At 42.1% G+C, this 10,818-nt stretch overlaps 1 protein-coding gene across 1 annotated transcript in view; it reads right to left on the bottom strand.

Moving 5' to 3' along the window:
* Nucleotides 1–3,134: 3,134 nt before the first annotated feature.
* The window catches only part of raver2 (ribonucleoprotein, PTB-binding 2), a 69,337-nt gene continuing 61,653 nt past the window's right edge, over nt 3,135–10,818 (bottom strand). Inside the window, exons 13-16 of the mRNA XM_028404663.1 lie at nt 10,399–10,509; nt 10,040–10,141; nt 8,431–8,649; nt 3,135–7,136 (exon numbers count right to left, since the gene is read on the bottom strand). Of these exons, the coding sequence (XP_028260464.1) occupies nt 6,996–7,136; nt 8,431–8,649; nt 10,040–10,141; nt 10,399–10,509 (573 nt within the window). The 3' untranslated portion in view covers nt 3,135–6,995. The remainder of the gene's footprint in view (nt 7,137–8,430; nt 8,650–10,039; nt 10,142–10,398; nt 10,510–10,818) is intronic.

Below are 10,818 nucleotides of genomic sequence, written 5' to 3'. Positions count from 1 at the left end.
ATAAAATTCTGCAAAATCTACAGTATATATCAGGTCAGAAAAAAATACACACGTACTGGAAAAACAGAAGCTTGTTTACAAAGCAATAAACACAGCAAATCTAAATCTATCTACAGCCAATAAAATGGGTCAGAAAAATCAGAAATACTTCAGTATTGCAAAGCTTTGTGATCAGCACACACACACACACACACACACAATCATTCACTATTGCAAAGTCCAGCCTCACCACTGACCTTGTGTAATATGCGAGGACACATGGTGACACACTGCAGCTGAAAGGAAGCTTCTTTTTACACAAGAACAGAAAAAAACGTGAACCTGATTGATTCAGCTGCGTTTGTGTTAAATAAACAAACCACAACTAAACAACACGACACCACAGACGAGATTTTCTGTTCTCATGTAAACCAAGAAGAATAAAATCGACGTGAATATCTTACTGCACCGATGGAGCTCGCGTGAACATGTACAGGCTTTAATTGTGCTGTTCGTTTCAGGGAACCAGGCCCCTTTTTTTGTGTGTGTACAATCATCAGGAGGACGTCACGTGTAGCTGGAGGCACAGAAAATAACAGAACGATAACTGCCCTTTCTCCATCAGCCCGACCACTGAAGAACGCACAACACATGAAAAAAAATTCCTATGTTGTGTTCTCATGAGACGTGTGGGAGGCAGTTTCTTTAAAGATAATATGGAAACATCAGATACAAGTGAACTGAAGGCATAGAAGATGATGAATGCTGCGCATCTTTTCAAAGTATTCAAATGTAAATGTAGGTAAATGAAACCCAACATGAGCTTTTCTAAAGAAATCTGACTGGATGCCACAAAACAACCGCAAAAAATGTCAACACTTATTTTCACTGAAGTCCAATTTTAGGATCTCTGTCTCACTGCAGCGCCCCCTGGTGCCCTTAGTTGCACACAAACGCAGGTCAAACAATATGTATATGTCAATGGTGCGTTCAGGTGACATTAGAGTTTTTCAACTTCTAACCTGTCCACATTTAGAGTTCAGCTTATTCAAATGAACAGCTTAAAAAATGTACTTCCAACAGACAAAGATGAAAAACATAACAGAGGTCAAAGGTCATGGACAGGGCCAACACACAAGAGGTGCTTATCAGCCTCTGGAGGTGAATGACGTCAAACTGAAGCATCCTTGGTTCAGCCTAGAGGCTCCATTCTGAACATTAAATATCAGAAATTGCAAAATCATCTATCTCCATGACAACAATATAAATTCTGCAAGAAACAACTTTAGATGTCATTTCTGAAGAACTCAACATCACAGCTCATGTCACATGTTGCAGGTTAATCAAACAGGCAAAAAGTCTTCGATTGGTTCAAATACAGCGCTGTTATTCTGCACAAATGACACAACAACCTTTATGTGTCGTCCATAATTAGACCACCGTCGGATATCTGTTCGCTGAGGAAGGAGACCGGACGATTCACTCCACAGGACAGACAATAATAAGCAGGAAAACATGAGCATAATAATGTACTCAGAGCGACGCGGATCACACTGAGAGAGCTGTGAGAGAGCGGCTCGGTCTGCCAGAGTTCATCTCATACAAACAAATGCCAGAGCAGAGAGGACACAGAGTGTGTGTGTGTGTGTGTGACAGCTCTACAGGTATGTGCAACATGCAGGAGTCTGGCAGACGTAGCCAACACTTCACTGAGCGAGGAGACAGGGGAAAAAAAAGAAAAGAAAGAAAAATCCCTGCAGGCTGAGCAGCTGAAGGCAGCTGGAGTTGTTTTTCCACTCCTCTCTGTCTTTCAGCCTGCCGCCCCACCACCACCACCACCACCCCATTACCTGCCAGGAGCCCATTTTTAGAGAGCTACACCCACAGAAATACACACAATTACGTGCTCCAGCACACACACACACACGCAGAGCTCCAGTTCAAGTAAACAGCAGCTCAGCTGTCATCTGCGATTCAGCGACATTAAGAAAGTTCAGCCCTGATGGAACGACATGGCAACAGGAGCTTTAATCAAGCTGCAAGTGCAGATGTGACTCCATTCTGAAAGTGTACACCGTGTTTGCAGCACAAATGGACTGTTTTGTGAAAGCTCGCGTGTCAGACTGTTCTCCACAGAACACCTACTGAAAGAAGATTTAAATGTAATCACCAACAATTTCTGTGAAACGCTTCAGCAGGACCTGCACATTACTTTGGAGAAAGGTACAAGAAAACCATCTGGTGGACACGAGTTCAAGAGGAGTCCGACCAACACTGGCACCTGGGCGAGAGTCGTCAAACATGGGGAACTTGACTGTTTACACCCACAGCTGTAGGATGGACCACACTGGACAGGATGTCTCAAGGAAGAGTTTGGTGAGGTAGAACAAAGAGGGACCAGGCTGATGGTGGAAGATGAAGAGAGGCACTGAAGGTCAGTGCTGATTACTAATTATAGATTTATTAAATGATAGGTTTGACGAAGGAACCACCAGGTTAAGATGAGCTAGGCTAAAGTAAAGCCTTAAACAACACGTGTTAAGGTGTCTTTAAAAACACCAAGGCGACATGGATATTTCTACGATGGCCCAAAAGGACAAAACACAAGAAAGGAAAGGCAGCAACAAGCAACAAAGTGACATCCAATGTGATCGATTAGTTTTAACTTTCATGTAAATACTGAGCATCGTGACTCACAAAGAGTCATTGTAAAGCACATGTCATGCAATTTTTAGACAGGGAAACAGAAGCGCTGGAAGTAGAGATGCACAGATTGATCGGCCAGTTGCCAGGAATTGGTCGTTTTTCCACGTGATTGGACAGAGATACGATACGATACGATATGAAATGAACCACAGAGCACAGCATCAGCAGCACAGGGGCCTGTTCTATAGGAAAGGTAACCTTAAATTACTTTGTTATGATCTGGCACTACATAGAATATATATATATATATATATATATATATATATATATATATATATATATATATATATATATATATATATATATATATATATATATATATATAAAATGGTAGAGGAAAGGGTAAGTATGCAGCATGTTGTTGTTCCATAACGCTGCACTTTTACAATGTGAGTGAATTTTCCACACCATGATTTATGAAGGTCTATTTCATAAAGAGTGGTGTGGGGATGTCACACACTGGGAAGCATAATATCTCCATATTTCACCTTAAGTTTAAGACAGACATTACATTACTGATTGCATTTCTATGTTCGAATTTTCTATTTCTACAAAAATGAAATCGGAATCGGCTAAAATCGGTATCGCGGGTCAAACTCGATGAAAAAACATAAATTGGAATTGGCCCAAAAATCGGTGCATCTCTAGCTGGAAGCTTTACAGCCTTCATAAAACACCTGCAGAAGCATCAAAGAGGAGTCAGCTCAGTTCAGACATGGAGACAGAGATGGTACAGTTAGCATCAGACGCTCAGACAGTGTTTAAAGTCAGACTCCATGTTTTAACGTGAGTTTTATCTATAAGTGGGGAGAAACCATATGTTCCTATTAGATGCCAACAAAGTGTCAGATGGTCAGACAGACAGGTGAGACTTCAACAACATGAACTGGAATCACTAATGGCAGCACAGGCCTCTGTGTTAATTGTGCAGAGATGTGTTAATCTGGCTGCAACAGGCTGAAGCAGGTAAACAGAGTCGCTGCCAAATCCAAATGAATGTAGAAAAAAACATTGAAATAATGACACTGCGCTGGTTCTGGTTTGTTATGGCTCCAATTCAAAAAGCACAAATGCTCCTTGGCACCAACATTTCTTTCTTTCTGTGACACAAAATCAAAAGGAGCACATCTCTAGAGTACGATCAGAGCTGCAGCTTTAAACACGCTGAGAAGTAGCCGTGCAACCAGGAAATCCAGTCACATTAGTTTTGCTGCTGTCCTTGTTTACTCCAAATAGAAACCTCCTCTCAGATCTGCTGAATACAGTTCTGTAACACACACAGTGATGTCATCACACACAGAGGAACGGATGGAACGTCAGCACCTGAATGTACTGAGGGAGACGTCAGGCAGGAAACCAGACAAGCTGCCTCAGCTCTTCACCTCCACAAGCAGAGGCCCCATCTCCGGCTCCGGGTCATAACACACACACACACACACACACACATTTCTATCAAGCCTTTTAGAGAGGTGGAGGTGAGAGCAATCACCTGGCAGAAAGCGCACACTTCAGTCCAGCGTTTCAACCACTCACACTGTGAAGCAAATCAAACTCTGGCCTCGAGACAGCCCGTGGGTTCAGAAGACCAAGTTGCCATTAAATGTATGTGAGTGTTGATTCAGAGCTCAGGCAGGCAGAGGAAAACATGGCATGGTGAAAATAAAAATCTAAAGAAGTGCATGAGAGGAGGACATGCAAAAAATGTGGAAGCAGATTTTTTTTTTATTCAAATCAGAATAAAATCAGATTAATCTGACACATCTAGAGCCAGGACATGACTTGTAGTGATGTAAATTTAAAGCCACATTATGAAACATTCTGTCATTTTAAAGTCATTTTGGAGAGGTGCACTCGTGTAATTTTAATTTATCTGATTTTCATAGTGGTGGGAAGAGAGAAATGCCAAAATAAAAGCCTGATGATCTCACCGAAGAGTCACACAAGAGTGAAAAAATGAGCAAATGTTATATTATAAAGACTAAATGCAGGAAAAATGAACATTAACTGAAGTTATAATCCAACCTCAGGAAGCGTCTGTGGATAAATGCAGAGAAAGTAAACGTGCACACTGAAAGGACACCGTCTGATTCCGACCTGCATCTGTGTAAATACTGAGCGCCCCGACCGTTCCGAGTGCAAGTGACAAACAGCAGCCGCTGTCCAATCAATCGAAACATACAGAGCTGAAAAACACCAGAATGTGTCAATTATTGCCCTTAGTTTAATGTTTAACCATTTAAAACCTGCGCATAAACAACCCCGCCACTCCTGCGCACGTCAGCGCCGTGCACAATCCTGTTTACAACAAGCCGTTACCGCGGCAACGGGAAACTCGCACCACATATCTGGACTGAACTCACACGTTTATCTGATCTCACCTTTTTTTGTCACATTGTGTGTGTGTGTGTGTGCGGTTACCATGGCGACACAAGTAATATTCTGCTGAGAGATACATAATTGGATAGTTACGAGCAGAATATAAAGACTTTCATCCCGTGTGCGAGCCGTTATTAGCCGAGTACTATACAATGCTGCGTGAACTCAGCATACATTCAACATTCTACAGTAGCTGGAGCCTTAGTTATTGCCGATTTGTTAGACAAGAGGCTCGTGCACACACACAAACTGCCTGTGCACGAACATTAATAAAGGCAGAAGTAGAACTGGAGAAGGAATAATAATAATAATAATAAAAAAAAACATTTAAAGAACAAATATATTTTTAAATAAATCAAATTAATCAGCTGTTGATTAACAAAATAATTTAAAATTAAGGTGCAGAAATTCACCTGCAAAGCAGCATGTTAGTACATGTGCAAAAAACATGAATAAAAAATATCAAACTGCCCCAATCTCATACTACATACTAACTGTACACTGTTTTTTTACAGTTAAAAATCTGCACCTCAGTGGTTTTTAATAACAGGAAATGACGCAATATGTGCACCGTGCAGTCAGACTGTGAGTCTTGAAAGTCACCGACAATTAAGTCTTAAAGAAAAAACAGCCTACAGGTGTCTCCACAAAAATATTATTACTTTTTTAGGTGCTTTGGAGGTCAGCTGATAGCAGCTGATTTGACTTTTTTTAGTATGTAGTCTGGATTGGGTTTCTACTTTACAGACTGAAACCTTTATGATAAGTGACAGCTGGATTATGGAAGTAAAGCTCCAGTTACAATTTTCAACAAAATGTCCTGATAAATGTCTGAAATGTGTTACAACAAAAGAAGAAGAAGAAGAAGGAGGAGGAGGAGGACTGTGCCCTAATATTTGGCTTAAATGTTTAAAAACCAAACTTCACTTCAGTCCATACACATTTGAATATTAATGAACTGCATTTGAATATTTTAGATTATAAATATATATATATAACAGTTTATATTGAAGAAAAAAAATCAGACATTTAATAAATCTTTTCTGTTGTACAATACGTTTACAAAGGAGCTTGAAAACATCCATTATGTGTGATATTGTCTGTTACGCATGGCTTTATATGTTCTGTGTTACACTGCAGTATTTACACCAGCCGCTAATATTTTTTCTGTATAAGAAAGGTCCATTCATTTAGGGAAGCTATTGTTAAGTCACCACAATCAAGGCCTGTGACTGATTCAGGCCCTTTTTATTTTCCTGATGTGCTCCCAAACCTTGGGATTGAAATGGCTGACACTTCCTACAGATACAGCAGAGCAAGACACACACATACATCAACACACACACACACACACACTCTAATTCTCAGCGGGGAGATTTAAAAGAGGAACGTGTGGGCAATAAAAAGAAAAAAGAGAAGAGACGATGAGGCGGGAAAAAACAGGTGTCAGTCTGACTGACGAATCAAAGCGTGCAACATCAGAGACACAGAGGGAGACACCTGACTGTCCTTAGACCAGTCCTAAGAGGGGTTCAGCAGGCAGACAGGTCGCCTGCTTCTAAATACAAAAGCAGCTTACAGATACATCAGTTTACATTATATTAGAAAAGATCATATCCGTTAAGTACAGTTAACACACTGGCTGACAGTTTAAGGCTTGAACAGGACAAAAGCAACATTGTGTATGTGTGTGTGTGTGTGTCTGTGTGTGTGTGTCTGTGTCTGTGTCTGTGTGTGTGTGTGTGTGAGTGCCAGATCAAAGAGCACTATGGCTTGCTTTCACTTGAGCCATTTGCAACCCTACATTTCTAAAAGCTCCATACCTACTGTAGGGATGCAAAAAATGGCAGCCACAGAAAGGCCACTAGAGGGAGCTGTGACATCCTGTGCCTCCCCCTCTGTAAGCTTTAGGCTTTAAGGTGGTTTGGTTCATACTAGAGCCTCTTCCTCTTAAAGTAGTCGGCGTACTGCCCCCCCAGGCCTTGAGAGTGCTGCCCGATGTAGGCGCCGTCTGATGTTGCCACTTCCTGCACTGCCAGCTGAGGATACTCCCTCTTATGGCCCCGTGTTTGGTTCTGACGAGACAGAAATGAGAAGAGAGGTGGAGCTAGAAGTGAGGAAAGGTTAGATACGAGTCTCCTCAAAAAAGCAGGGTGAGAGTTGTGGAGGAGTGAGGTGTGGATCTGACTGACACTGTGCATGCACATCTGTAATGATTTGTCAATCAATGGCAGCCACACACCCTGCTATAAAGAGTGCAGCAGGATTTTTTGTAGGCCAGCACATAAGTTAGCCTCAGTTACCTCATTAATAACCTGGACTGACCGGACAACACAGTTGCCTCTAACTCCTGAGTAAACGGAGGTCTACAAACCCTCCATGACCATGGTCACATCAGCAGCTTTCTATGCGTTTGCCAGCTGTGAGTGGTGGATTAACAGAAAGGCATAACATGGAAATGGACAAACTGAGGGCTAGCTCTGTCCTGGGCTGTCCTCTGGACTCGCTGGACACTGTAGGTGAGAGACTGTCAAGCATCCGGAACCCCTCTCACCCTCTGTGTGAGACAGTGGGGGGCCTGGGTAGCTCCTTCAAGCTACAGACTGCAGCACTTACAGAGCAAAAAAAGAAACGCTACCGGAGGTCATTTGTCCCGGCAGTGGTCAGAATGTATAACATCAGTGTCACACAGGACTGCTGCTGTGTTTTCCCTCCTGTACTTCAACCTCTGTAATTGCACACGTCAACACTAATGGTGAAAACCAGTGAAGTTTCTCTTTCTCTTAGCGCAATGATATACTCACCAACAGTATAATTCTTCTACTAACTACTAATACTAATACTAATACTCCTAATAGTGTTTGTATTTTCCCATGATATTCATAATAGGACAAATTACACCACTGTGTATTTCTCATCTCTATATCTTATGGTTATTTTTGTATAAAGTCTTTTTTATTTTGACTTTATTTCTTGTTTATTGTTCTGCTGCTGCAATGACTTCACTTCCCTCCGGGGATCAATAAAGTCCTATCTTACCTTATCCACTCTTATTTATAAAGCAAACAACAGTGTTCCGACTCTTTCTGAAGACTCAGATGTATAAAATAATAGTCTTTTCTCATATTTATATTACTACTAAGAATTAGCCTCTTACACATAAAAGCATACAGAAGTGACCAGGCTGACATGATCCCTGCAGTCAACACTGCCTGCTAATAACAGAAGATGTAGAGGAGACTCTGAAGTGCTTAACTGCAATATGAAATGTTTGGATTTTTTTTTGCTCTCACTTCAAAAAAAGTAAACAGTAATAATGTTTCTTCCAGCCACACGTGTTGTATGATAGCATTGATTTTCTCTACTCACATAGTAGTAGGTGTTCCAGTCAGTGGTGGCAGTGTGTGCAGGTGTGACGGGGGCCGGTGCGGCCGCTGCAGGGTGTGGTGCCCCGAGGAAGCCCGGCATTAAAGGCAGAGTGCTGTAGGCTGGGAGCACGGCTGCAGCCGGCAGGACAGCCGGTGGAGGAGCCGCGCCGTTACTGACAGCGTGCAGAGAGACTCCGAGAGGCTTACACACATCCACCTCCTAAAAACAGGCACACACACACACAAGCTTTTCATTTTTCACTTTAGGTTTAGGTGGCATGTTGTTTCATTCATTGATGTTCACCTTTATGCCCTCTAGTGGCAGAAAGGCGAACACTCCACACTAGAGTCCACAGCAGAGATCTGTTGTTTCTGTGGACACCAGCTCCAAATATTACATCAACATATTTTTAGTCTAGTTTGTGCAAGAAAACCCATCATATCATGTCTCCATGATATCATTTTATCCATCTGGAGAGCACTCAGTGAGGCAGAATGTGAAACAGCTATACCACAAGACCCATGGTGACACCTTCCACAAGCACGTCAGACAAACCAAAACTCGTTCCTAAAGCAAAACAATTTCTAAATTTATGTTAGTGTTAATTCTTTTCTAAGTGTAAAAACACATTTTGGTCCCCACAGAATTAGTAATTCAACACACACACACAGCCTCCAGCAGGAGCAGATAAGCTGAAACCTGGCTGCTCAGTGTGTGGAGATGGCTGCTATCAGCTGCTGGGTGCAGAGTGATGTGTTCTCCCTAACAGGGTATCAGTGTCTTAGAGAGAGGTCACACTCTCCAAATAAACATGTGGACAAACTGCATACAAATACCAGCTTGGAGCACCGAGGGCCGCAGCACAGATAGTTTCCACCCTGCTCTGAGTGACAGGAAGTTGTTTGGGTTTAAAGGGAGAGTTGGGTTATGAAGCAGTCAGTGTAAATGTGCTTAGGCAAGCCAACTGGTTTTTAAATAGCAGACAGGAGTACTGAAATCATTGCATCGATCTCTCTCTCTCTCTTCAGAAGCACATGGTTTTATTGACAAAAATGTTAATGTAAAATACAGTAGACACTGGATTTTTGCTGCCTCAGTCCATTTGTTATGTCACGTACCCCCCCCCCAAAAAAAATAAAAAAAATAAAAATAAAAATTCGGCTGACAAATTTAGAACTTTGCTGACTTTTGAAACGCACATGGGAAAATGGCTCTATAGCGCCCCCTAACATGTACACCTCTGTTTTAGCTTGGTACGTTGCCATGTCAACAGTACATGTTGGTTCTGCAGTACCACCAACATACTTCATGCAATGTGGACAAAATCTTACAGTACTGCTATGTACCCGAGTCTGAACAGATATATATATATTAATAGGATGATACCCTTACAGCGCCACCTACTGGCAACAGGAAATTTCTGTTGTAAACGTGTTTGTTGTATGTCTCTGGAAATGAGAGGAGAGCATAGTAGAGGAGACAGCGATGGCCCCAAGGTGTGCCAGGGCCCGCAATGCTGCTTGCAGCTTTAATTGATGTTTTTGTCTCATCAAACTGGTCTGGTGTCAAGATTGTGTGAAAGTGAGTGTGAGTGTGTGTGTGTGTATACCTTGCTGGCGTAGGCCTGGCTGGCAGTGGCAGGCTGGGCGTAGTACTGTGAGACCGCCTGCATGTAGGAACTGTAATACCCATAGGAGGAGACTGCTGGAGCCTGAAACACAGAGGGGTGTTTAGTTGTAGTGTAAAAAAATCAGCAATCGAACTGTATTCAGACTCATTTCTAGTCAGCCTATCCTTAGGGCATTTGTGCCAAATTTGAAGAACAAGGGTGATTTTAAGATGCTCTACTTGAAAACATAATGGCTCTTTGACCACAGCTGTCACCAGTACGGAGGAATAAAAATCAATGTAAGATGCTCTGCTCCTATTTAAAAAAAAAAACAGATTTTTTTGTGTTCCTTGTATTACCTGTGTGTGCTCCTTGCTGTAGTCGGCCGCTGTGCTGTCCTGTGGAGCCGCAGTGTTATAGGTCTGAGCTTGTGCTGCTTGGTAGTGCTGGTACCACTGCTGCATGGCGTCCTATGACACAGACACACAGATCAGCACACATCATGTAAGGAGCGGAAGGAGCCGACAGATAAATGTTTGCTCAGTAATTTTCTTGTCTTCGGTGATTCCTTGCCTCCTTCTTGATGTTATTGCACTTCTTTTGTCTTTCATTAAACTATTGTTCCTGCCGTCGGCTCTTCTTATGTTCCCCTCTTTTGTCTTGTCTTTCCAGACAAATTAAACCGACCGTTTTATTGGTTATCTAATCATGACTCATTTGTTTGGATGAGTAGATTGTAATTAACATTTAAAATTGGGTTTGCGTCTTGCTGCAAATAT

This window comes from Parambassis ranga, chromosome 4 (assembly GCF_900634625.1).
Source record: "Parambassis ranga chromosome 4, fParRan2.1, whole genome shotgun sequence".
Taxonomy (NCBI): domain Eukaryota; kingdom Metazoa; phylum Chordata; class Actinopteri; family Ambassidae; genus Parambassis; species Parambassis ranga.
Note: the sequence above shows the minus strand (reverse complement) of the source record. Positions and strands in the feature narration are given on the sequence as shown.